This window comes from Gasterosteus aculeatus, chromosome 11, assembly GCF_964276395.1.
Source record: "Gasterosteus aculeatus chromosome 11, fGasAcu3.hap1.1, whole genome shotgun sequence".
In the NCBI taxonomy this organism is placed as follows: Eukaryota; Metazoa; Chordata; class Actinopteri; order Perciformes; family Gasterosteidae; genus Gasterosteus; species Gasterosteus aculeatus.
This window is the reverse complement of record NC_135699.1, coordinates 14,535,707-14,563,309: the sequence shown is the minus strand read 5'-3', so window position 1 is coordinate 14,563,309 and position 27,603 is coordinate 14,535,707. Positions and strand designations below refer to the sequence as shown.

The 27,603-nt window shown below is 45.9% G+C and overlaps 1 protein-coding gene across 1 annotated transcript; it reads right to left on the bottom strand.

The window, feature by feature from the left end:
- Positions 1-20,677: 20,677 nt before the first annotated feature.
- nptx1l (neuronal pentraxin 1 like) lies at positions 20,678-24,516 on the bottom strand. The gene is made up of 5 exons (XM_040191579.2): positions 23,828-24,516; positions 23,335-23,542; positions 22,500-22,744; positions 22,239-22,418; positions 20,678-21,847 (listed from the first exon to the last, which is right to left on the bottom strand). Exons 1-5 carry the CDS (start codon positions 24,269-24,271, stop codon positions 21,626-21,628), a joined length of 1,299 nt encoding a protein of 432 aa, XP_040047513.1. The 5' UTR covers positions 24,272-24,516; the 3' UTR covers positions 20,678-21,625.
- Positions 24,517-27,603: the final 3,087 nt, after the last annotated feature.

The following is a 27,603-nucleotide window of genomic DNA, read 5'->3' as shown; positions in this document are numbered from 1 at the left end:
TTGATTGTAACATGATTGTGTTTGTGGCGTTGCACTGGATTTTCTGCAGAAGCAGTAGTTGGGTTGTATTTCTAAAGCTTGGTTATTAATCACTTTACTGCGATAGTTTAGAGCGAGTAGGTGATGTGAAATCTCTGTTAATGTTCCCTGAGTTTTTTTTTTGTTTTTTTTTGGACTCTTGGTTGCTGCTTTAAATGCAGTACAGTGCGGCCCCTTGCGATCTGGCACGGCGCCCGGCCGGCAACTGATTTACATAAAACTTTAATTTCCATAAACTTATCAGAAGCTTTCAGCTCAATCTTAATTCAATTTCCCAGTGTTGTTTTTTCCCCGTACTGTTGTTTTTCAGACTTATGTGGTGTTGATGCTTAACCCGACCAGTCAGGTGGATTTAGTTTTCTTTGGGATTGATTGAACTGGCGCGCGGCCTCCTGCTGGTGACGTCGGGGGTCGTTAGAATGAAGAAGCGCAGTGACTTGGCCAGAAGTTTATTTACTGTGTCACCCATCTGGCTCTAATGGCCTCCCAAGACGCACATTATCCAGATAAATAGCAGCACCTCTTTCCCCCGATACACAGAATCTACTTTAAAACGCCTTGTTCCCTGAGCACTGATGTGATTTAAGGCTGAATTCTTTTACTGCCTTTCACAGGGTTGAAAAAAAAGATACATTACACGGGTAACTTTAGGCAAGTCAATCAAATCCTACTTAAAGCATCAGCTTTCATGGATTGACCTGATTCAACCTTGAGAAGGAGGGACGGGTGTTTGGATGATTCATGGTTACATTATGTATCCTTGACCCAACAGAAACTGCTGATCTTCTCCGAACTTCTTTGTGGCGTCTGTGCAGAAATGTCACATTGGAGTTATTGCGATGTGGCCCAATGCCTAAACATCGTGCTTTGAAATTTTAATATTTTGTATTTACAAGTTATTACAACTGAGGTCATCGTGAATGTGTGTGTGTGTGTGTGTGTGTTCTGACATTCCTTCAAATGAACCTCGTGGTGGCGCTAGAAGTGAAGCAGCAGATTACATGAATTCAATCCAACACGTATCCGCTCAGACAGCACGGGTACCGCGCTCCTCCCCCCCTCCCTGTTATGAAAAATGTATTCTGCACCTCTTTAATGAGATGAATTTTACCTCACGTTTGTGTTACAAGTCGTGCAGAAAACCGCTTTGTTGTGCGGACGCTCAGTTCTGTGGCTTTAAAGCATTTCTGTCCTTTGAACGTAACATTTGTCTCCAAAAGGAACCAGCTAAAGATTTACTCCCCCACCCAAAACCGCTCGCTCTCTAATCTGCCTCAATCTGGTGGTGTTGGGAGTTTGGAGAAGCAGTCAATTTAAAATGTTGAACAGACACTAGATGTCTTAATTCTTTGCAGACGTGCTGCTGAAATAGTCTGGGAGTTGTTGTTACGGATATAAACACCCGGCCTTCCCTGGGAATAGACACATGGTAATGAATAATCCTTCAGAAACACCAGAGGCGGGCGTGCAGATTGTCAACAGGGGGGCTGCTTTTTTCAGGGGGGTTGTTTTTATTTCAGCTTTTCTCAAAATAATTACCCAGTCTCAGCATTCCAGCATTCTTAAAGGGCCGTGGGTAGAAACATCACAGCACCTGAGACACATCGTGTGCTGATCAAATCCCACCAAACCGTTTGGCCTTTGCTCAGATCTTATTTTATATTCCCGCTCACTGTGTTTGCTTCCTTGTTACATTCCCGCTAATTCACAAGGAGAGCACTGGACTATTTTAAGAGACACTTTGTCCCTGGTTGTGGCTGAAAGTGGCGTTTGAATCGAGCCCTGTTGTATCACCGGGAGAAGAAGTGCGTGTTTTTTATGCCGCCTCCACCCGAGTCGTGGACCCGTCTGTTTAACTAATCTCACGTGGAAGAGACGTGATGCAGGTCTACGAGTGTGCGGGGCCTGATTAATATGTCCGCTTACAAATAGGTACAGTCACATCTATTTATCTGTGATGCTTCATAGCTCTCATGTCTTCTAACATTGATTTTCTCCGCTGCAGAGACCATCAATCTATCTCGCTTCAATTTAGGCCAATTTCTGAGCATTGTCCTCATTTGCAAAGAACTCAAAGAAGCTCTACTGAAATCATCTCTTATTTATCAGACCGCTACTACTGTACATCTCTGGTGGTATCTTTGCCCCCCTGACGTTCTCAGGTTCTCAAATATTCAATCCGGGCATGAAACCCAGAACGCGCAAAAAGCCGCTAATTAATGACATTCTTTAGAGTCTTGTGCAAACTACACGTTTCCAAGGAAACGGAACTAACCGCCATGAATCATAACATGATTGTGTTTGCTTTTCTTCAGCAGAGTGGTAAGTGTTGTCAAAACTTTAACCGCGGATCATTATTTTAGTGCGTCGCAGACTCTGTTACAAGTCGTTCATCAATTAGCAAGCAACGAAATTCATTTGTTGCAAACCCGAACCCCGTGATGGCAGATATTTTAACACGGAAGGGAAACCACGAGTGTAATTAATGAAGTTGACGAGGGCTGCAATCCATTTGGCTTCCGTTTGGTGGACTTTGGCTGACTGACGGGTGAACGGAGCAGAGGCTCCGATGATGCAGTCCGTGGTTTTCCTGCTGCAATGAGCGCTTAGCGTATCTGCCACGAAAAGGGCCAATTCACTAACACACACTGCCGTGAAAATGACAAGCACCACCTTCCTCCTGCCTGTGGTCCGTCCCGCTCAGCACCGGCTCTGGTAAGGTGCCTCTTAAGGCGTCCGTCTTTGCTCGCATCCCTTTGCCGAGGCCTCACCTTTGCGTTTTTGTCTCATTTGGCAGGCAGAGGGGCTGAAAAGAAATCCTCCCCACTTAGGGTAGCGAACAGGGAAAACATTCAAGGCCGATGTGGGTTTTGTGGAGCTCCCGGGCTCCTCTGGGGACCGGCTGCTCTCTCGTCTGCTGGTCCCTTTTCATCCGTTCACGCTGTGTAGAGGAGTATGTGGTGTCTGGTCGTCTCCACACCACATCACCACCATATGCAGACTTTTTGCCAGTTCATCAGAGCTGAAAAAAAATAGCTGATTAATCAGTTGGGCCTAGTTAATTAATGCTTATTATTCATTTTCACACAAAAGTGCAAAGCATCCTATTTTTCCAGTTTCTAAAGTGTGAATATTTGCAGCCGTTCTTGTCTTATGTTGCAACAAAAGGGCCGCATCTAATGTTATTATTAATCTGCAAATGATTGTCTCAATTAGTCATTTAGCCCGTGAAATATCACAAAACACAAGGGGAGGTCTCAAACTCGCATCTTTTTCCCTAAGCGTCCATCAGCTTATTAATAGATCACACGAAGAAAAGATCAAATTAAAAGCAGATCTGTGGAACTGAAGCTAGAACCAAACAACGTTTGGCATTTTTGCATAACCGCGTCCTTTTGAATAACTGTCTTAAAGAGTCAAAAGGTTATATTTCTGCCTCTAGACGCAGACTTGGTGTGTGCAAATCTCTATTTACTGCCCCGTTCTCTTCTTCCAACATCAGGTTTTCATTTTAGACGGAAAGGCTGGTTTCTCTCGCTGTTTCAGACGATCCTCTTACAGATGTAGCGAAGCAGAGAACAAGAGCAGGTGAAGCGCAGCCAAAACGCTGTGGTTGAAAAATGTGTTTCTTGGCACCGGCATCCGCTGCTCTCCCTCGTCCGTCCAACATCACGAGGTGGTTGCAGTGAGCCGGGCCCACGAGCGATCCCTCCGCGCACGCTGGCACCGCACCGCTCCGTCGGTCGTATATAACCCATACTTTTGCTCGTGCATGTGACCTTTGCCCTCGTGCACGCTGGCACCGCACCACTCGGTCTGCCCGGGACTTCTGTCTTCCTTCAACTACCTGCTTCTATGCACTGTGTAAATTAAAATAAACTATTCTCAGCATTAAGGGACGCTTATTCTCTGCCGACAGCGAGTTAATTATTATTTTGGGCCGGATTGCAGCACATTAAAGCCGTTGGCGGATGCAGATCAGCGGATTGGTCCAAACTGGCACTCGTTGCTGTGACTCCCTTTGGCTCGAGCTGTGAAGCCCTGCGGCTGTTCACGTCGATAACGACCACGCGAGGCCTCAACGTGTGCTATTTAAAGACCCGGCTTGGCTACGAGATGGTTCAGGTGCGGCCGGTGTTATTAAAAATTGAATCATAAGTTAAAGCAGCAATTGGAGTTTTAGAGGAATGCGCTTTCTTGCCTACTGTTACATCTGCTTGGTAAATGTAAACGGCTAGCAGCTGGTTAGCTTAGCTTAGCCCGGCGACAGGTGATAGCTCGGCTGCGTTGCTCTGCCCAAAGGTAACAACATCCACCTACTATTGTTAGCCCTAATTAGCATCTTGTTTGTTTAACACAGAGAAGTAAAGCGTAGAAAGATCATTTTCATCTCTCTACTGGGACGTACGCAGCCACCGAACTTATTTCTTGACCTAGAACAGTAACTGCCTGGACCCTCAGCTGGTTGCCTGGCAACTACTCAGAGCCGGGCATCTCTTACGCTAAGCTAAGCTAAGCGAACAGCCTTCTGCCTCCAGCTACAAACCTTCTCCCGTTATTCTGTGTGGCAGCCGGTTTAAACGTCAGTTTTACATTCATAACCTGCAGGGACAGGTTCCGCGGCTGTGGTGAACGTTTCTTTATTCTGGAGGGGGGCAGCGGAGATGAAATATGGACCGTGACAGGTCCGCCTATTGTATATGTGCCCGAGGGAAAGTCATCACCTGTCAGCGGCGCCGCGGCTATCGGCCGGTACGCTCGACACGTTTTGTTGCTCCTTCTTTGAATATTGAAATGAACAATCCTCCCCTCATAGGAGTCGCATGGAGCCGACACCGTCAGAGTGACAGCGACGGAGGCTTTTTCACCATCACCCCCCCCCTCCTGACCTCCACCTCCTGTGTGGTGTGAAGGCATTGTGGTTGTAATTGCCTTCAGGACTGGCTTACAGTCTCAGGACCGGGGGATCTCTCAGCTGTGATCGGATAAGCCTATTACATACTAGTGGCGTGAAGACGCACGATCCCGTGTGGATGAAAAGCCCGAGTGTCGGAGCCAATTTGTGCCAGTTGCTTTGGCGTTGCCGCATCCAGTCTTCAGCTGAAATAAAGTGTCTTTTGTTCTGTGGATCATTAACACAGTAGACAATTCAACAGAGGCTTTTTAGAAACGCCGTTGTGTTACCTCGTTATGTGATGGTTGGATGTATTTATTTAAATAAAGTTCTCTTATGATCCATAGTGATGCAATCTGGTGATGGATGTGTTGCACTCTGTTTTGAACAGAAACCTCAGACAGCCTATACAACAAAACCTGCAATACCTGTTCAGCGAGATGTTACAATACCCTCCCCCCGATGTTCATTAACGGAAGCGGAACCCGTTATTTTGTGGTACAGCACACGGGCTCTTGTGTGAGCCGATGCACAGTTAAGTGCGGAGGCCACATCCAGAGCCTATTAAAGAAGCTGCCGATTTAACTACTTCTCCCAGCGATGTTAGGGAGAGCTAGCAAGGTTACAAGTTCATTAAATACATTAAATCTGGATTTTAAACATCCCATAATCCAAAGAGCTGTGAGGGGTGACCTTGTTAATGAAAAGTATCTTGACACACGTACACTTTAGTCCAGTGGTAGAAAATGAGTTTGTTCCTCTCAACCTGACTCTTTTCTTCTATTTCTATAGCTGATTTTTTATTTTTCTACAACAGATGAAGGCTCTTTGGGGACCTAATGTATCCTTCTATTGGAACGCAGGAGGATGTGCTTCCTTCTGCCTTGTGGAACCACGTCGAGGTAGTTTAAGTAGCCCGATGGTCGTATCCACTTAAGATGCTTGAATGCTCTATCAAAACATTTTGTTCTGTTGCCACAACAACACCGACGTGAACAAGCAGCAAGAAAATGAATGAATGGATGACAAAATACCTTGTGTGTGTGTGTGTGTGTGTGTGTGTGTGTGTGTGTGTGTGTGTGTGTGTGTGTGTGGGGGGGGGTGGGGGAGGGCGCAGTCACCATATGTGGAGGAGGTGCATATGTTTCTATTGTTAGATGTCATATGATTAAACAAGGCATCCTGCCGGGTTTTGCATCTGTTGTTGTTTGTGTCTTACTCGGTATGTGCAGCCTGAACCGGGAGACGTCACGATGAAGTGGAAAATTCATCGGATTCATCATGGAGGACGACAACAAGTGCAATAAGTGACATCACAATTCCCTCAATCCCTTTCCCGTGAACATTATTTCCTTAATGCAACGTGTAAACCAGCCACGACCTTGAACATAAACATTTAATCCGGGACCACGAAGCCGTTTGTTAATGAGCATTTCCCACCATGCAGCAGGGAAACATTTAAACATGAGTATCCACCTGCATAATCATAAAACATCTTAAAAGTATTTACAACCGGCCATTCAACCCTTTAATTTAGTAATTTAATAAGATAGCATTTGCTTAAAACATTTCCTTGATTTAGGGCAGTCTAAGTTGATACTGGAACTAATCCTTTATGCTTTGTCAGATTATTTAAAGTACATGCAAGAGGCAGAAAGAGGAGGATGCCCTTTAGACCAAATTAGAGCCCGACGAGTCCTTCCTCAACTCCTGTGAACTCCCGTCGCACTAAAATGGTCATTTTATTTAGGATCGGGCTCTCCTGAGTAACGCGTGACGACGTGCGATGCTTTGAACAGGAGTCTGATTCCTAACAGCGTGACGTGTTGACAGCCCTTTGTGATGTCAGCTGCAATCCAGAAGCCACTCAGTCGGGATCAAATGCTTCCTCTCATCCGGATCTGCATTCCCTCGGCCTGAGCATCAAAGGTTCGCCGCGATGAGTCGGGATTATTCAGCAGGGAAAGGTGTGACTGGAGAAGCCGAGAAAGGGCTTTTCTGTCTCACGCTGATTGGAGTCACGGAGGGCGACGTTGTGGTGTTAATTGCGATTACTCGTCAAATGAATCCCTGTCATAACACGTCTGCTTGCCGCTCGTACGTTTGCAAAGTTACATCAGCCGACTCGGCCTGTGATCTTGGAGCCGTGATCTTTTGATCCCCCCCGTCCTGTGATCACTGACAGCCCCCCACCCCTCCTCCTCCTTCACCGTTGCCAATTTAATGGCACATTTTGAAAATGATCCCCGGTTAGGTTTCTTTTCCCATCCTTTTTTCTTCTACCTGCTCGCGTCCCTCAACTCGGTGTTCATTGCCAGGGCCGCAATGAAAATTCATTACAGTCTTTTGCCTGAGGTGAGGGACTGGATGTGTGCAGGATTTCATTCTCGCGCTCCCGGGGGCGGCGCCGCCGAAACATAATTTCAGCTAGATGCAGTTTTCCAGAGGCCCGTGAAGTCCCGCCTGATGCTGGGAGATGTGACTCGCAGGTGACTCGTGGCGTTTTGCAATTACCTCTTGGTTGGGTGGGTTGTACTGTGCGGGCGTTGGTGTTTACCTGCCGTGTTTGAGGAGCGCGAGGCTGAATATTGCAGTGACACTTAACCGGTCCGGATCCGCTGCAGTCGGGCGTCCAAACCGTCCCCGTCGTAACGGCGGTTTGCACCTGAATCCACCGCAGCCCACGCCGCTGCCGCCATGTTGGGTTGGGAATGGGACGTCATGCGGTGTGGTTCTAACGCGTTCTCGAACGTTTGGGTGGAAAGAAAGGAGGGAAAGCATTTTCTTTCCTTAGACTTTTCGCTCTGAAGCAATTATAGCGACGGATTGCAATTTGCTACATCAAAGTGGACAAAATGTTGCTTTTGATTTGACTGTTCGTGGCTCTAATAGATCGTTAAGTTTCCAGCGTTGCCCGCTTCTAATTTAAACCAGAAGCTGATTTTGTGTTTCTCTAATGTAAATTGTTTGCTCAGGGATTATTTGTCTGTGCTTTTCGCGTCCCGCGTGTCTCACAAAACGGTGAGTCAGCAGTATGAAATGTACTGTGATGAGTTCACCGTAATCAAACACTCAGGATCAATATGTTTTTGTGTTAGAGAGGACGAAAGCAGGGCCTCGTGTCAGGGTCTTTAATAATTTCTGTAAATACTTCTAGGTTTATTTCCCAGAATTGTACCCTGGAGGCACCGAGTACTAAAGCATCCACTAAAAAGCCCCGGCGTTCCCCACAGTCCTGTTTTTGTTCCTGTATCCTTTTCCAGTAGGAACCGGTAAGTATTCCATCGACACTCGGAACGCCGTATTACATCCTTGTCATGCTTTTCATCCCTTTCAACCTCCCTCTGCAGTCCGAGGTTTGCCTCTGAGCCGCTGGGTCGAAGCCATCCCAGACCGACAGCGGAGCAAAGGTGGGTCACGCTACTTCCACCCGGCCGGGGTTCAGTTGTGCGCAGCGGCGGTCCCCCCCCCCCCCCCCGGGTTCCCGTCATCACGCGGGGTCAGGAGCACGAAGCCTGAGTGACGGACGATGATGCTGCTCGGCTGAACACGAGTCGGTGCAACGCCGATTGGCACCTCGCACCTGTTGGGTTCAAAATGAAGGGACGGCGGACGGACAAAGGACATTGCAGATCGAAAGGTTGAAATCAAATGTATTTAATAAAAGAAAGGGTGTTGTGGTATAAAGGACATCTCAGCTGAGGAGCCGCCGGCCCATTGACTCCCCATAGTGACGGAACTCCAGAACAATGGTCCCTACAGGTATTTATACCGATCCGTGAAGGTGTGAAAGTTCGTGTCCACACCTCTGGGAGTGGTCTTCTGGTGGGTTCAATGTAACTCAGATTTCGAATGACCCTCAGTCAATATCAGTTGTGGTGTGGTCAAGTATTGCATGCATGCATTCCAGCTGATTACATTACATTAAATACAATCAGAACTGTGCATTGATATTATTCTATTGATTACTTTCAATATTACAGTGGTTTTACAATATTGTCATTACTTTATTGATTACACAGTTTCAGAGTCATTGCTGTATTCTGTTGTACACTCAATGTATTTTATTAATTTTAGTTTATTTCTAATATCCTACACACCCAACAGGTCCGGATGGCATCGGTTCAGACCCGTCAGCAGAGGTGTCCTTCACCGTGGTCGCCGTGTGTCTCAGCTCTGTCCGCTGTGCTCTATCGTCTGTCCGGCCCGTTAATTGCGCCGCTTAGTTTGACCCCCGTGTTCATTACTCTACCGATCGCCCGCAAAGCCGTTAATCGCCACGTGAGCTGTGGCTCCGTTAACCTCCGACACCCTGTGCCGAAACAAAACATCCATACCACTGAGCAGCAAACATTGAGTGTGATCTCGATGTCTTTATTGAGTTGGTGGGCCCCTCTCATGCCCCCCCCCACTGTTCCTAATCTGTGTGCTAATCAATAGCGCGGCTAACGGGTCAGTGTGTGTGGAGAATAGCCGGCTCTGTGTCTTCCTCCCGCCTGTGTCAGATAATTGGTCCCGATAGAACATCTCTATACATTGTTGGGGGTGAGTCACGTGTGCAGCAGGGACAGACATAAAGAGGTCGTTTATTAAAAGCGGCTCCGGTGGAAGGAGGAGAAAGAGGAAGAGGAGGAGGAGGAGGAGGAGGAGGAGGAGGAAGAGGAAGAGGAGGAGGAGGAGGAGTGGATGGTGGAAGATTGGAAGCAGCGAGTTCGTGTTGAATCACAGATCGTGAATTAAAATGCCATGTGGCCAAAACATTAGAAATCCAGAAACCGCAGCAATAATGTCTTTGAATACATTCAACATGTACAAATGCTCAGTGGTTGATTTACCCTGTTATATGTAGGTGTGTGTGTGTGTGTGTGTTTGTCCACATATGACGCTACAGCATCAGAAAGAGACTAAAGCCTCTTGCTCCTGATCAAAGCCCAAATAAGATGGGGATGTTGTTAGTAATATTTTTTTTCCCCCATTGATGCATATTTGATGCTTCCACCGCAAACCACAGAGTGAAGCACTGAGCAAGAAGAACTGAGCCGCCGAGGGATTTACAGATGAAAGCTGTTAGCGCCTCCCTCTCCGTTCAGGGAGCCTCCAGGATGATGAGGATCAGAGCCCTTTGTGACAGACGAACAGTGCATCCAGTTGACAACCGGAAACCAGGCGAGGAGGTGGATCTCAACCCTGCCTGGAACCATAATCACGGCAAAGATCCAGTTGATGTGGGATGATGATTCGACTTGATGTGGCTTCTTTTTTACAAAGGCGTTTGTGAAAAGCTATTTTAATCATTGAAATTAACAAAAGCAATTGTTTGCATGTTTTATAAAACAAAATGCAGTTGCATTTGTAGCAGTTGAGAACTATTTAAGGCAAAGTACAGACACGTTGCAGAATATATATATTTATAACCTTTACAGCGCAGGTTGTCACATTATGACATTGCTGGAAATAACCCAGTTTGCCGCTGTTGAGGCTTTCAGAGGGTCTTGAGTATATTCAATGTACTTAATGTATTTCTCCTTGAGCTGGTTATGCGTAGAGGGTCTTGTAATGGACCAGTTCGCCTCCCAATGATTTAATCATGCCGCTTCCCTGGAAGCTCTAAGGTGGATGGAGAAGAAAGCTTCTCTTCAGTTCAGCGTATTAAGGTGAGAAGGATGCACACTGGGGCTCCACACACACACACACACACACACACAGAAACACACACACAGGACATGCGCACACTCACTAACCCAGACGGCGAGGACACACCACGAGGACGGATCGCCTGCTCTCTCATCCAGGCTGTGACACACTTTTGGCAAGTTTTAAGCTTTATAGCTTTTGTCATCAAGTCAATCAGCCGAAAGGCTAAATGACAAGATATGACTGAAAGGGGATTATGTCAACATGTTCAACAAACCCTCACACACACACACACACACACACACACACACACACACACACACACGCGCACATCAGACAGAGATTAGACCATTTCATTTATCTGTAACCTCATCAGGACCTGGAGCGGATCACGGCTGCCCGTCCCACGTGTTCGACGACGAGCCGCGCTTTCAGAGGCACAATAACCCAACTCACTTGTTGTGGAACAAATGATGGGGGGTTTGGGGGGGTTTGGGAGGCGAGTCCTCTGCTGAAGGCTCTTAGTGTGTTTGTTCTCAGAAACCTCCTTTGTGTGCGAGTCCACTTTGTGGGTGGCGGTGTGATTCATCACGCACCAACTCGCTCTCATCTGCAAAAGCACTTTCATTCGTTAAAGCTCAGTTCCCACTGCAGAAGAAAGGAACACACCTTTAGATGGTCTGAATTGATGAAGGGCCCGATGGAGTGTTTGTTACCACCATTGTTTGGTGCGCGTGCTGCCATTTGTCTGGATGTGAAGGGTTTGGCCCTCGTGTGTGAGCCGCGCATCACAGATGAGGATCTCTATTATCTCAACGCGCTTCACACGGGCGGATTGTGTGGGTTTGTTTGTGGGATTCAGATGTACTGAAACCATGTTCAGAAGAATTCGAGAAGCCCCGAGGAATAAACTATAAATATATATGTATATAAACATTTGCATCCCATAACTTCGGCGGGGGAAAATCCAATATGAGTCCTCCCGCCGAGCCTCTTGTTTCAGTAGATTCTGAGCTCACTGTCCGCCGCCGCCACGCCGCTGTCGTTGACATGTTTGTTCATAAATATGTGATTGATGAAACTTGGAGTCAGCCACAAAACAATTCATTATTAAATACACAGCGAAAGGAGGCCGGGGGTTAGCGGGGCACAATCTTGTTAGCATTTTGCCCGGTACAGATGAAAGCTGAGCTGAAGGCCGCTGCGTGCTCTCGATGAGCCAACAGCGGGCCGCTGTTTGAAGAACCAGAGGATGAGGATGATGCAGCGGAGGAAGGCCGAGAATCCCCTCGACACAGAATGCAGATGTGCGTTACAGCGTGCGAGAGGAATCGGCTTTCCCTGAGAGTCCTAACAGAGTTAGTTATGTCGCGCTTTGTCTTTTTCTACAAGCACTGCATTTGTATCCACATCCAATATTCTTTAATGATCTCTCCTGTTTGTATTCCCTGTCTTAACGCTGTCTACTTTTGGAAACAGCATTGTTTGATCTTTTTTTTGCAGGCGGGCCTCTGTGGTTTGACTCGGAGAGAAAATCATTGGGAAGATGTGTTTCTATTCTTCAGTCTTTATCTTCGCAATTACTGGAGTCGTTTTGCCCGATGCAGTAGTTCTGTTGGTGATATTCTACTTAAGACCAATTCCACACCAAGTGACCAAGTCCTCCTGCGACTTTAATCTCGTATTACCCCAAAAGGGAGCGTTATGCAACGCTGGCTGACAAAGTGACCTTGGATTAGAACCTGGCCAGAGTGAATGTCCTGGGATTATGGTAAACCAGCGCCGTGCTAATATCACATGCCGGATCAAGTTCGGCCACATTTTTACGGTGCGACATGCAAAAGCATCGCAGAACTCGACGTCAAGGACCTCCGGGGATTAGTGCAGTAACTCTGACGTAATGTCCCTAATAATTTGAGCCCACAAACATTTTATTAGGCTTTTTTAGGATTTACCTTCTGTATTACTTTCAGCACTAATACGTCAGTCGCACCGTCATTTTTATCCGGATGACATTGCAACGCATCCAACCACCGTAATGTTTAGTATTTATTACATCCAATATGCTCAGCGGCTGTCTTATCAGATGCTCCAAAATACCCATTTACATCCCCAGCAGTCATGTGGGGATGTAAATGTGTCAAAACAAACCTGAAAAACTGTTTTCATCAGAATCCGCCAAAAAATATGAATGCAAACATCGAGTTCTGATAGTTCTGATGATCACAAAATTACACTAAAATGTAGATATATTGGGCAAACATGTTTTATTTTTACATTTATCTGTCTTGATTATTGATAATTGATTATTTAGAAATGAAATCTTCATCACAACATACACATTTGGAAATTAACACATTTTTGACATTTACATATTAAAAAATATTTTAAATTGCTCGTTGTTTATCAAAGTTGAACTGCTGTTGATCAATTCATTAACCAATAGCGTCGTCTCTTATTAAGCTCGGCGAACAAGCACGCGTCCTTTCCCCTCGGCTCTGTGAGCTGGTCCCCTGTTCCTATTGGTGGTAAAGGCGTCACATGACTGGCGTGTCGTTGTTCTCCCAAAGGTTCTCCCGAGGGTTCTGATGAGTCTCGTCGCGCAGGGGAACACGCCAGCATGTGACCACGTCGATACCGGCCGCAGTTTTCACTACGCGTGTGATCGTCATACCTCGTCATACCTCCACGCTACACGTGGCCCCCGCTGGGCCCCGCTGGGCCCCGCTGGAGGCCCTTCTCTGGATCATTAGTCCTCTGTCTCTGCTCCTGTCACTGAGGGACCCTAATTGGGCAGAAAACCTGTACTGTCCAACAGCCACATCCTACTGTATATTCCACACACAGGCAAAACCCACGGAACCCAACTTATTAACATTTTCTTGACAAAGCCGCTTGCCCTGAAAGGAACGCCCAGACAGAGGTCACAGCAGCAAAGGTCAGAACTGAGTAAATGAGTCTTATTGAAGGATACCGCAGATTTTAATGTGCTTAGAGGTGAGTCAAAGTAAATGTTGGGAGGCCACTTATCCTGCGGTGCCGGAGAACCATTTCACGCCACCGTCCTTCATTTTCCCAGAGAACTCTCATCACCTCCTCTGTCCTCTCCTCCCGTCTCTCTGGGGGATAATTCAGTGGTGGCATATATCTATTTTCTGCTTCCTCTGCATTCCTGTTGCACCAGAAAACATCTCCTTCATTAGCACGGCGAAGCCGACACCGGGGTCACTTGTGGCGTTGCCGCGCGCCTCGGAAACAGCAATTAATTAAAGACGGATTATATCTCGGACACTGTGATGGCCGACGTCTATTAGCGTAATGATGATCTTAAATGTAGTCTCCAGTGTTAATTAAAGTGACATGGGCTCCTTTTCCCCATTTGCACATGAATGGATTATTTAATCTTCACACCAAGCAGTAATTAAGAGCAAGATGCACATCGTTACAGGAAGATCAGTCGTAATCTCCTCAGACAGACATATTAGATGGGACGCTGCTCGTCCTCCCCCACTCCAGATATTCCGATCACTCTGATTGTGTTTCCAGTCTTAAAAATGTGACGCTAAGGAACGTTTTCAAAGTGATAGTTTTGCAACAAGAGCTTATCACTGAAAGATGATAAAAAAAAAACATTTTTGATGTTTTTAATGTTTCTGCTGCCATTTTGGATCGAAAACGTCTTTGGGCATAAATCTTAAAAGCAGATAATATATAAATGCATATTTGCTTTCAAACCCTTGTTATGATGTCTAAATGTTGTATGACTAAACATATCCAGTTCTGCCAGCTTCCTGCTAGCTTAGCAAAAGGACCGTTAGCAGGAGCGAGTAGCGCGCCTGGCTTTGTCCAAACCTACCGGTACTTAATGCAAAGGGCCTAAATCCTACGCTGCTTTAATAATAATAATAATAAACGGGGTCCCATTTACTGTATGCTGTTAAGCCTGGACTGTGGATGAATTAACATCTCTGAACCAAGCGGCTAGTAGCCAGTGGCTAAAAGCGTGATTAACATTCAACGTGGTACTAGTGAAGACCATTATCGCACGGGGCAAAAGCATAACCTCGTATACATTTATAGTCTCTGGTCTGTGTAAATAGTTATAATATTATGCATGTATAATATTTGTTAATTTTGGACTAACCAATTAGCTTTCAGTCCTTAACTATGTAAGTTCTTTGACTACATGGAGGGATTAAAAACAGCATTGTTTTATTGATTTTATTATATTAGGTTAACAGAGACTTTTTCCGTGCTTTACTCAGTCGGGACACCTCACAAGTCATGGAAAGGACGGGTTTCATGTTGCATTATGGGGAATAGGCCCTTATGGGACATTATAGAACGCTTTTGCTACGCTAACCTGCTGCTGGCCTCATGGTCCGCGCAGACGATGCGATGCCATCCCTCTTCCCTCGCCTAAATAGAACAGAGGACCGTGGTGTCCTCGCCATGGTTACGCCCCGACAGGATGAGTCTCTCTGCACATCGGGGGACTAGGTGGGTGCGGGCAGACAGCCAGGAAATATGATGAAGGATTGCAGGGGGAGGAGAATTGTACACACACACGTTGGAGGTTGCTCATTATGTTCTCCGCCAGGTGATTCAGCTGCCTGTGCTATTATAGCCTCCGTGACAGAGAAGACTATATTCAGGAACCACAACTTTTTAGTTTAATCCTCTAGAGTCTCTGTTTTAGAAGCAGTTACTCAAGAGCCCAGATGGCAGGCGGCTTGTTGATTAATGGTAAATGAAAGTTATTGTTGGTTGCTGCCTAATATCTCAGGCTACATTTCAGGGATGCATTTTTTTTGCCTTCCACGTTCCCGGGCTCCATCATGTCATCTGATGAAGGTCGTTCAAGACAAAAAGCTAAAAATACAGTGTGGTGTTGTCCTTTTCAACGAGAAAGGCCTTCCGTGTTGTTCTGTGCTTTTCTTCCACTGAAGAAACACTCTTGAGTTAATTTGCAGCATTGATCCCTCGTTAAAAAAGAACATTGACTTTGAGACAACTGACCGGAATTTTCTTATTTCTGATCTTTATGACTCATTTCTGCAGCTCTGTGATTTATATGAAAACATTTTTTTATTCCAAATACGTTTGCTTGATTTTATGGAAGGAAATATATTTCACAGCACAGGGGTGACCCCATGTGACCCCATTTGACCCCATGTAAAATATTCGCTGACACCAAACAGCTTCTAATTTTCTGCCATGAGATACTTGTATAAGCTCACTTATACTCACAAATGTGCCTAAGTTAAGAATACAGTAGAAAAACCAACAACTTCACACCGTGGTTTAAAATAACCGAGGATGCTGCTGCGCTGTAACTTCCCCCCATCTGCTGTCAGATGCATGAAAAACACCTGGGTCTTGTCTTGACAGTTTGTTTTATTGAAAAGTTGTCGGAGTAGCCGGGGCTGCTCCCGCTGCCTCTGAGGTCATGGATTATTCATGGCTGATGGAGGGAGAGGAGATGCTCCCGTTGGGTCTTGTGTCAACAGGAGGAACTACGCACTGTTGAGACACGGACACAGTGATTGGTGGGGAGAGCCAACGCCTCCTCCTGGATTACAGGCAGGGATGAGCCAGATGTGCTGTCCCTCCGACTCCCTGCGACCGGCTTGCAATGCAATGCACAAATAGAAATGTGGTGTATCGAGCTGCATTCAATTCAATTCAATTGGTGGAAATCCTAAAATCATCTTCACATTCCCCTCTTTGTGGACTCCATCCGAAGGTTCTCCGTGCTTCCTGCGGTGCTGCTAAATACAGACGAGGCTTTTGTTTACGCTCGTCTCAGTTATTCACGTCCATTTTATTGCCAAAGTCTGTTTTCCACCCACACATTCTGCTTTGACCCTGACTTCACCGTTCTCGCCTTGTCAATTGGAATTACTTGTCTATTTCTTTCCTTCATTTGAGCTGTTTGTATCTGCTTTTGCTCACCTTCAACTGAAAGTTTACTGCTTTCATTCTCTGCCCCAAAAATGTTAGTGCTGCTTTTTGTGCCGCAGAGGCTTTGAGGACGATTACGGTTCAATCTCCAGGACCAAGTGTGGAGTTCTATCTGAGACGTTTGACTGTGAATCTTTAGATCTCTCATATATGGATCCTTTTCATGTCTTGCTTTTTTGCACCAAATGTAAAATCCTTAAAAACCTTTTCATGGCAGAGAAGAGTTGGGAGACAAATTGTTCAGCTCTCTCCAGAATCACTTTTCATTAAATGTACAAATCCATCAAGGGGCATTTGGTGCCTGAAAAACATCACGTCGCTTGTTCTGCAGGATGAACCTACTTTTTTATTTTTTTCATTCAGAATGTAGAAGTCAGTTAACCTTGACAGACATTCCATCTGTTCGGTGTTGCTGAGGACTTCATTAATTTGTTTTGCGGTGAACACACACCTGTGGAATGTTTGTCCATCAGCAGCGTGGGCGCCGACCTTCACTCACTTCATACCGAACTTCACAGACATTTTTTATTGCACAAGAACGCAAAAAGTAGCATTTAATGGCGCTCCTGTGGACAAATACAGCATACCCCTTCATTTGTCCTCAGAGTCCAACTGCAAACCATTTTTAATTTCTTACATCTCAGTCGCCTGCTCGTTTTTATCACTAGACACAAGTTTACTGTTGACGTCCATCACTATCTGTGTGTGCAGTGGAACTTGAGTTCGCTGCCTCACGGTGCACCACCTGCACCGTCAGGTCAGGTTGGGACATCCGCCCTTCCTCTGTCACTGCTTGCCTCTACTCTCTCTCTCTCACACACACACACTCACGCTGTGTGTGCGGCGGGATGGGATGAAGGGCTCTGCGGTAGCTGTTTGTGATGGACCTGACTATGGAAAACAGCCCCAGGCCGGGCTCCCAGAGGGACCAGGATTTGTGGCATCTTCATGAAAAATATTCCTGTAGTGCCGGCTTCTGTCACCTGGGCGCCTGTGGGTGAAGCCCGGCCATGGCAGCCGGCCAACGGGGAGAGATGGAGGGGACTGTTTTAAAGAAGGGACGGGATGGAGGGAGGCTGATGATGAGGAGAAGATGGAACGATTCAACATTCATGTGGTGTCAGATTTACGGTAAATATTATTGATGTGCCGGTGGTAATTACCGCCGGGCACGTGGGATGTTAGTTCCCCAATAAGCACATCATGCCGTCGAAGTCAATACAACAAACAAAGACAACATTTTATAACCAATAGAATCCATTCTTATGACGTGTAGTAGTGATAGTAGTTTAGTTCTGTATTTGATGATATTAAACACGTCCTGTGCTTCTTCGTATAGATAGTATTGTGCTGAAGCATCGTGCACATCTGGACCTAAATATGACTTTTTATGGTGACCACATCTCAGAATCGATGCATTGCATCGCTCGTTGCTTTTGTTTCATTATTTTACGATGAGCAAACTGAAACTGGAGATATAACTCAGACTATCATATATACATTACATAAAACAATAACCTTCAAATGCCATCCAGTTGCTGAGTCCACAATAGTTGCAGAAATTGACCTTAAACAAGATTACGGGCTGAAGAGAATAATCCCAACTACCCATAATCCTTGTTTTTTATGAGGTTTTATATGCTTTGGTATTTTTGTTCACTCAATACAGGAAAATCACCAGATTGTGACCAAACCCAAGAATTACCACCTCCTGCTCCGCCGTTCCACTTAGTGCCCAAAATATATCTTCCACACTGGTCAAGAAGCATTCCCTAACAAGCCCTTATTTCAGACACGCGGCCCCAAACGTTATAGCTGAATCATTTCAATATTGTTTTAAGTTTTGTTATACGAACAGTGGCCATTTTTTTGCAAGCTTTGGTATGTTTGTTAGATTTGTTTGATCAACACTGTCAGGATGTTGATTTTATGAATGCTAATGTGGAATCATTCTCTCAAAGAACAACCAGCTCTAGTTTTCTGTATGCAAATGTGTAATGTTAAAACAATCCAAAATACTCGCTCCCCTCAAGAAGTAATTAGATACCTACGGTCTGGTAAACACCACAAGGATGCATCAAAGAAACAGTGCTGTTATTTTGTGTTTGCATTTCCCCCGAGGAGGGACATTTCTGGCATATATTTGGGCCGAGGCTCTTCGGGTGATACACTGGAGGGGGAATTTCCCATGTCAGGAGGAAATCAATTATTCATTCGGCGCCATGCAGGGTTGAGCAGCACCCTGACAGCTGCAGAAGTAGCTCTCAGATTAAGGACAAGTATGGATGGATGTGTGTCTCATGTATATTCTTTTTTTCCCATGTTCCCAAGTTTATTGCGTGTGCCTCCATTGGCAGCGTTTAAAGCCCCCAAACAGACGACTGCTCTGCAGCAATACGACAATAGTAATGGTTTAATAGTGCATCAGCAGCATCGATAAGACCGTACTGCAAAAGGCTCTGGAACGTGTAGAAAAGGACTCGGTGTCGATGAAACAAAACACACATTTTGGAGTTCCACCCAGATGCCGGTTAGAATCCAAGACATCTGTTGCATGACGATAATTTCTGCACATCGTTGATTTTTAATTGAATACCCACCACTTTTTTTAATATTCAATGTGATGAGGTTTGGTACGAACTGCCTTTTTTATGACCCGTAAAGGCCCCAAATCTCACAAAAGGGTGTACTGACAAATGTTATACTGTAGAAGAATGATGATTAAGCCTAGAAACATATATTGTGTTTCTAAACATGTATTTCTGTTGTGTTCCATTCAGATGAGGTGAAATAGAGGATAGCAGATGAGGTGGACCAATGCATTCTCACAATTAACCTTTTCTCCAAACTAATTTGAAGCAAAGTGCATAACTATGCCTGAGGAAAGTCAGGATAGGTCAACGGGCCGGCTATTATCTGGCTGGGCCAAAAAATATAGCCGACAAGATGAGGTCCGCGATTCATGTCAAGAGAAAAAAAAGGACCTGATTTGGACAATTGTGGTGTGTAGGTCAAGAAGGCCGAGGGGAGGCGGGTGAGGGAGTGGAAGTCGATTTCTTGGCCTTTCCCTTGGCCTCCAGGGGCCACTCAAGAAGAAACCGTCCTGTGTATGTGTGTGTGCATATACTTCGTCGGGACTTTTCGGCTCTCAGATCCAACCCAAATCCAAGCCCAGATGCGCCGCAGCAGCTGCCCGTGATGGCTGTGTGAAAGCTGTGGGCTGAAGTTCGCCTGCTGCCTGGGGAAAAGCTATTGATGTTGAGACGTCCCTCCAGCTCGGAGGGAGAGAATGGAAACCAATTTGTGGGACATGTGACCCGTGTGCGGTGGGACTGAGTGGCCGCGCTAACAATAAAGGGGGACCTTCCGTCTCTGGCGTCTCCTCTCGTGCGAGCGCAGGCAGCTCTCATTAACTTGAAGCGAGTCTGCAAGGATTCACACCGACTTTTGTGAACGCTGTTATGATGAACAATTTATTTTTTGTCTTTTTTCTGTTGATGTTGTCATGAATACCTAAGAACTTGAATATTGGAACATCTTCCAAAGGCTTCATCTGATCAAGCCGTGCAGAACGGACATATATTTAAAATGTACACTCTCGTGCACAACAACATGGAGGCTCAAACCTTGTATTGACTTTCGACCTTCGACAAAGGCAGTGCTCAGGTTGTAGCTGGAAAGTTGCATTTGCAGTTTTGAGTGGCGTGTTTACCTGCCGATTAGGATGCAGTGCTGTATTTCCTGTAATGAATCAAATTCCATTCCACGGTTGTTTTTTTTTTATATAATGTAAAATTTTCAACAAGGATCTTTCATTTTTATGTTGATGTTGGCAGCCCCCGTGGATAAAAGCGGCAACGTTATACGAGCAACAGATTCCGCGTTGGACGGACGGAGCTGCGAGGCTCACCTGGCCGCCACCTGCTGGGTCTTTATGACCTTCAGTAGGAAATTGCCACTATTTCCCACAAGGCAAAAAAACACGTACAAAAGTAGCAACCGTTCACACTCTGCTTTTAGCTCCGTGTTTGGTCCCCACCGACTGCTGAATGCTTCCCCGTGATCACCAGCCATTTACATTCTTCATATTGTGGTGAATTGAGTGTGTTTTGGGATTTGTTTTTCAAAAATATGTCACCACAGGTATATGATAGTATCACAATTTATTACAAAAAACTAGAACTTTTTTCATCTGTCCGTGTTGCCATGCTTTGAGCATTTAACAATACAGTATAAAATTTAAACCTAAAAGTCATATCGTAAAAGCAAAGATCATAGATGCTGACGCAGCATTTACAGAAGTTAAGACATGCTGTTACTGTACAGAGAACATTCCCACTGAAGTACAAACATCTGCAAAATGTGTCACTGTCATCAATGAGTTACATTTTTTTAATAAACTATCTGATCCAACCACATGTGGAGTGATACAAGAAACACCATTTTTTCAAAACGAATCTACAAGAAAATAAACACAAACACTTTGCAAATCATAATGAATGTGCTGAGATTTTGTTTTTTCAACAGCCCAAGGCACTCAGGCTCAAACGTTGGCAAAATATATGTCATTCTTTACATAAATCATGTCAAGCAGTTGGTGGTAGGGAACAAATAGTGAGAGAGAAGCAAAGTCATTTATTTCCTGGCCTCCTGAAGAGGGACCTCCCTTTTTAAAAAGAAGTCCATCTAGTCCTTTTTTCACAGTGAAAAACTCTGGCAGTCGAGACAGAACGGCGTTTGAAGAAGAAGTCAGTTGATTGGCTGAATTGCGTGACATCTGTTGGCTAAAAACTACATGACTTCCTACTCATTTTGTTTCCCGAGAGCGTCCTCTGCTCTCCAGAGCGTCGGCGGCTGCTTTTTTCCAGAACACAAGTAGGCCCGGTGGTGCTTTCGAGTGCCGCAGGATGCCGAGGTGTCCCATCGCTGGGACCTGTCTCCGAAGTATTTGGTAAAAATCTATCAAGTGTCCACAAATTACGTTTTTTTTTTTTTATATCTATGTCAGATCCAGATGCTATTCACTGAAACAATCTTGATTTCTCAAATGAGTTTACCAACGCTGTTAACAAACGCGTCTCTCCTCTCCGCTGTTCAGTTGAGCTGGCGACAAGCTTCAAATGTCCACTTCGAGGCCCCTCCGTAAATGTCCAGGCTCGTCTCCATCCACGCAAACACGTTGCCCACTTGCGCTTTGCTGCTGCACGTCGCTAGATTGTAAATCTCTCCGACCGATAGTTTCCGATCCCAGATGTGAAAATTGGCCAGATCTCCGACAAAAGCTTGTGTCGCATCAAATCCCCCTCCGAGCGTGTCCTGTGGGAAAGACAGATGGATTCAATTGAGGAAGATATGGCTTTCCGCCTCCGGAGGCCGTATGAAAAGGATCCAAATGGCCTGGACCGACTAAATTGAATGAGGCATCTTCAATCCGCCGGGGTTCTTGATGAGCTCCAGTTAAAGATCTAATCATCTTATTATTAAACATTTGATTGGCAGGGAACGACTTGAAAGTAGGGAAATGGAAATATTACTTTTATGTGATCATGTTGCGACACCGGCGTGATAATCCTTACACGTCCTACAAAGGAACAAGAGGTGCTCTCCAGATGTGGCCTGTGCGGCTTGATCCCCTCATGGAGCCGGAGAGCACTTGATGTGCGTATGTCGGTGTGTGTCGGTGTGTGTTGATGCGTGTTGCGTTTACCTGCTCCTGGCCGAGGATCAGCAGACCCTGCGGTTTGATGGGATGATACGGGGCCAGATTCTCTCCGCTGCCTCTCTTGACGCCATCTTGGAAAGCTTCCCAAACGCCATCCCGAGTGGTCCAGGTCACGCAGATGTGATGCCACTTCCCGTCGTTGATCAGAAAAGGCAGCTTAGCGACCTGGAAGAAGACAGACAGGACGTGAAGGTTCGAGCCCAGGTATCAACACATGGAGACATTTCCTCAGCGTGTTGCACGTGCCTTGTCGTTTATGAGTATCTCCATCGGGTTGTTGCCCCATTCTATGAGGACCAGCTCGTTGGCCTGACCAGGAACCGCGTAGGAGAAAGGTGTGCCCACTCCCGGGGAGGCGTTGGACTTGAGCCACATGCACACAGTGAGGGCGTACATCTCCGGCAGGCTCTTCTTCACTTTGGCGTACATGTAGTTGGTTCTCAGGGGGAACGTCAGCTGGAATTTATCCAGAGGCCTGTTGTCTCTCTGACCTGCGGAGAGAACAAACCATTTTTTGACCTTGTACACTTTGGACCAAAACGTATCACGGTTTTTGATTTACTCGTTTGTTCATTTTGTCAAAAAGAGATTTGTCTTTCCTAATGCCCACATCCCGGGGATTTACATCTTACACAACAAATCTCCAAATCTCCGGATCTGCTGCGGTCTCGCGTCATGCATCCACCACATCAGACGCGCTGACGTTCATGTCGGTTTCTCTGCATTGTTTGACGCCTCTGAAGAGCACCGCGCGTAAACCTGTCAAGTGGCTCGGCGGATGGAGGCAGAAGTCCCTCCTGGCGTGTTTGAAATGGTTTAATCTGCATGATTTAGAACAACAAACTGCAGAATGTACCGCGAAGATCCAGCTTTGTGCGGATGATTAAAACATTACATTGAGTGCTGAGATCATAAAAGCTTATACTATCAAACCTTTTTTCTTTTTGCGTCACGTTTAATCGCCTGCCCTCTGATCTGCTCAGTGATTGCTGATACTAATCATTCTACTCATCCCTGCACTGACTCCCACGTCTCATGAATACTTTAGTGTGTGAGGCTGACCTCTCGCCATAGCTTTTACCTTTCTCCAGGTCGGTGATCCTCTGGTGGATGGATGTGAGCGTGGACTCCACTCTGCCCCGCTGCTCAGTCTCGTTCCGGAGTCCGGGCTTCCCCTCCTCGATGCTGTTCACTCGGGACAAGACCTGCTTCTCCAGGTCGTCGATTTTACTTTGGAGCAGATCTTTGAGGCTGCTCGCCTGCACCGAGTTGTTACTTCTGCTGAATTGCTGTTAGGGGGGAATAAAGATTCAGAGTGATGTAAAGAACGATAGTGAGTGGGTATAATGTTACAAATACAAATTAACCTTTAAAATAGTAACTAATTACATTTGTTAATGCTGGTTCGCTATTTGGCAAAATGACAAATCACCTCTATTTTCTTCCTTCATATTATTATTAGGTTTGTAATTAATAGTGTAAATATTGGTATGTTGGTGTCATGAAGGGGATTAGGTCGTAATTTGGAGCTTTGCGCCAAAGTGAAAAAACTGCCCTCAGAAGCAGCCGCCTACCTCCAGGTTTTCTAATCTCTGCTTCAGTGATTGTAAAGTCTGTGATAGTTGCGTCAAAGTGTCCGCGGGGCCCCTCGATACATCCCCCATCGTGTTTTTGCTCCCAGCGTCCTTCCTCCGGGCCCCGGGCCGCGCGTCCCCGGGCTCGGCGCCGCTCTGGCTCTCACATCGAGACAACTTCGAGGTCAGTTCCCTGATGGTCTCTTTTTGGTTCATGATCGTCTCTTTCTGCTGCAAAACCGTCTCCCGCAGCTGCATGACGGTGGTCTTCAAGTCCTCTCCCGGCACGCTGTTCTGCAAAGTGGCTGCGCAAATGTCCATATCCTTGGGCACGGACGTGCAGATGAACTGCGTCTGTGCGCCAAAGTCTTGAGACGAAGTCTCCAAAAACAGGCAGGAAAACAGGAAAAGTCTCCAACTGATTCCGGTCTTGGTGGCCCGCATGTCTGCGTCCGTGCTGGCTCGTGATTTGCTTTTAGGCTGATGAGCCGCAGTGGCTTGACGCGCTCGTGTCCCGTTGTTGTTGTCCGCGGTCAGAGGAGGTGCAGCAGCTTTTATACGGCGAGCGCAGTTCTGCGCAGAGCGGGTTCACTGCATCACGACCGGAGGGGAGGGGGGAGATGGGAGATGGGGAGGGGGGCGAGCGCGCGCTGTCCCTGTTCCATCGGCTCCAGGAGCGGCGTCACATTCTGGAGATGAAACCCATTTTGCTTTCAGGGCTTCCACATGTTAAATCTTTCATCACTTCGACTATTTGTCATATCTCACTGTGTATTATTCATGTGGAAAACTCGCATTTGTACGCAGTGGGCTAGTTTGCGTGGCGGGGTTGTTTTTGCGCACGGAAAACTCACTCTCTCTCACACACACACACACACACACACACACACACACACACACACACACACACACACACACACACACACACAGACACACGCATACACACGCGGTGGATGGAGATCAGAAGTTACCGCAATTTGTTGCCGGCGGAGTCCCCGCAGATCGAGCACCAAGGAGAGCGCCGACCACGTGGCCCGATCTCAGAGGAGCGTCTGAGATGCTCAGTTTTTGGTTGCTGCATTTTTTTTTCTCTCCGCTCGGCTCAACTGAGAGTAACGTGCAGATTATCTTTGTGTGAGCGTGGAGGCTGCAGATCATATTCTAATTGCTTCTCTTTTTATGTTGTTTATTTGTGATTAGGCGCGCGTGTTTATTTAATGAGGATTTTTGTTGTTCAAGTTTTACTCTCAGGCCGGCTAATATATGCCCCCTAATGCCACACACACACACACACACACACACACACACACACACACACACACACACACACACACACACACACACTTGTTCCCATGGACCCTGCTGTAATCGTCTCTCAGTTTCTCAAATGATATTCTGTCCCTAAGCAATTCATATCTATTATTCAGGAGGGGCGATTTTGTTATTTTTCTGTTGCTCACTCGCCTCTCATCTTTTCGGTCAGTATTGACAAGAAAATGAAACATTTTGAATAAGTAATGAAAATATATCGGCTCTCCAATTCAAATAGATTTTTTGGGAAATGTGTTGGGTTTAGGAACGGCCCTCCGGCTGCCCCCCCCCCCCCCCCCCACCCAAACAGCCAGTCAGTGGCGTCACTTAAAAGGCACCTGCTGTCATGGCCTCAGTGCCCCCTTTGGGCCTGTCCTGTTCCCCTGCTGGAGAGAGAGAGAGAGAGAGAGTTAACCTGCTGAAGTTGTGTCCCTATAAATCCCACTAATATGTTAATACAATCCCTGTGTTGCTTGCTTACATTTTATCTGGCTCTATTTGTAGGTAAACTCAAGTATTGAACCAACTTGTTTTTAGCATCTTAAGTGATTTTGCCTGTATTGCGTTCTTTAATCATTTTTTTAATTACCACCAACATGTCTCTGCCTCCTCCACAGTGACTTATCTGCGTGGCTTGGTTACTAAAATCATTAAACTAGTATTTGCCATTGTTGGTCATATTCCCTTAAAGCCCGTCGCATGGAAGATGAACATGGCGAGAAGTACGGAGACGCAAAGGGCCGCATGTGACAAAATGATGTTTCCATGTCATAATTTATTCAGTGATGATTTGAAGTATACATCAGACAAAATGAACCATTTTTAATATGTTATGTAGCGTAAACATAAATATTAGTCTGGGGATTTTGTTGCTTTTTAGTAATGCAGCCAAATCTGAGATGGAAAGAGCAGTTTAGTGATTTTCACTCTCCATTCGTTATCAGAGATGATGGACTGTTGAAAATAAAAAAATAAAAAAGTGCAAGATAAAGTAATTCCTTTTGATACTTTGGTAACTGTCCGGATGTGTGTAACACGCTGGAACATGCAGGTTAAAAAGTCACATACTTTGTCCAAGAAGAACCAACAGAAACGAACTGAACTGTGGAAGAGTCGGAGAACGGCCTTTGGCTTTTGCTAAAACATCATCAGACACAAATAAGAAAACGTTAATAGATGTTGTGGCAGACAAGGCCTTGAACTTCAGACAGCCTTTCAACTTTCAAAAGCAAAAAATGTGAGGGAACGACTTTTCTCTCCATCGGACAAATGAACCATTCCACCTCGTTGTTACCTTCCAGAATGATGTCATCATGCATGAGATTTTATCTACATGCACTTTATCACAGAGGCAGAGAAGCAGGGACAACGTCTACTTTAGGACCAAAGCATTGTAAGACGTCCAGAGTCCATCATAAGCACCCTTCCTCTCCTCTCCTCTCCTCTCCTCTCCTCTCCTCTCCTCTCCTCTCCCCTCCTCTCCTCTCCCCTCCCCTCCCCTCCTCTCCTCTCCTCTGTGCCAGCTGTTGAATTCATGAGGGTGTAAAGCACGCAGGGCGAGAAATAATAACGGGGTTTCGGATGAACCGATTATTGGTGGTTGCCTGACGTTACATGCCCGTGTCACCGGAGGTACTAATCTGATACAAACGTCCGCCAGTCGCTCGTATCACCCAGACGTGCCCGCTGCACCGCCTCGGCTGTGTCGCAGGAGAGCTGACGCGCCGCCGTCCACCTGTTGCGGTGAGCAGCATCTCCTCAATAATGCATTCAAACACAGTGGAAATGCTTCCTCCAGCGCCGGAGATCAATAGTTGCAATTTCCAATGTTGGCATCCTGCCTCGACTGGCTGGTATTTTTTTCCTCGCTGATTCCTTGCTCCCTCTCACCTTCTGCTGTGGAGACATTTTATGTTCCTTTTTCTAACACCCGGGGAGATTTTTGGGAAACTTTTTGCTTTCAATCTCTCCAATTGTAGGTTTTGTTGAGGCACAGTCTGTGTGCTTTGCATCAAGGACGAATTAAACGGATGAATTTGCCAATTTTGGTTTGATATACTCATATACATACATATCAAATATGCCTCTATGTGATGTTTTATTTTGATATCTGTATGTATGAACATTCTTTGGCACCATGCGTTGAAAAATATACACAAATACCCATGAAAAGCACAAATAAAGAAATGTCAAAGAACAAGCCAGACAAAGCTGCTATTCGGCCTCGTCTGACCACTTTCTGTCTCTTACTAGAGTTGTTTCTGTTCTTCGGATCGATATCACATTTCTTCTGTAGTAATGGAATCTTGGTAATAAACACACGCTATATAAACATGTGACGAGTTTGCCTGAGGAAGCTAAAAAGGTCACCAACACTGATAAATAATGGACGGTATTTCATCGGTTCTATTACCAACAGCCCAATTAAGCCACCTCGCCGCACCCGAGTAGAAAGCAGCTGCCAT

What these genes read in the sequence shown, in the direction of transcription:
- nptx1l (XM_040191579.2), bottom strand. Translation starts at nt 24,271, where the DNA reads ATGCGGGCCACCAAGACCGGAATCAGTTGGAGACTTTTCCTGTTTTCC. An exon ending in AGAGATTAGAAAACCTGGAG is followed by an intron (nt 23,543 to 23,827) that starts GTAGGCGGCTGC and finishes CCCCCCTAACAG; the next exon opens with CAATTCAGCAGAAGTAACAA. An exon ending in GATCACCGACCTGGAGAAAG is followed by an intron (nt 22,745 to 23,334) that starts GTAAAAGCTATG and finishes TTCTCTCCGCAG; the next exon opens with GTCAGAGAGACAACAGGCCT.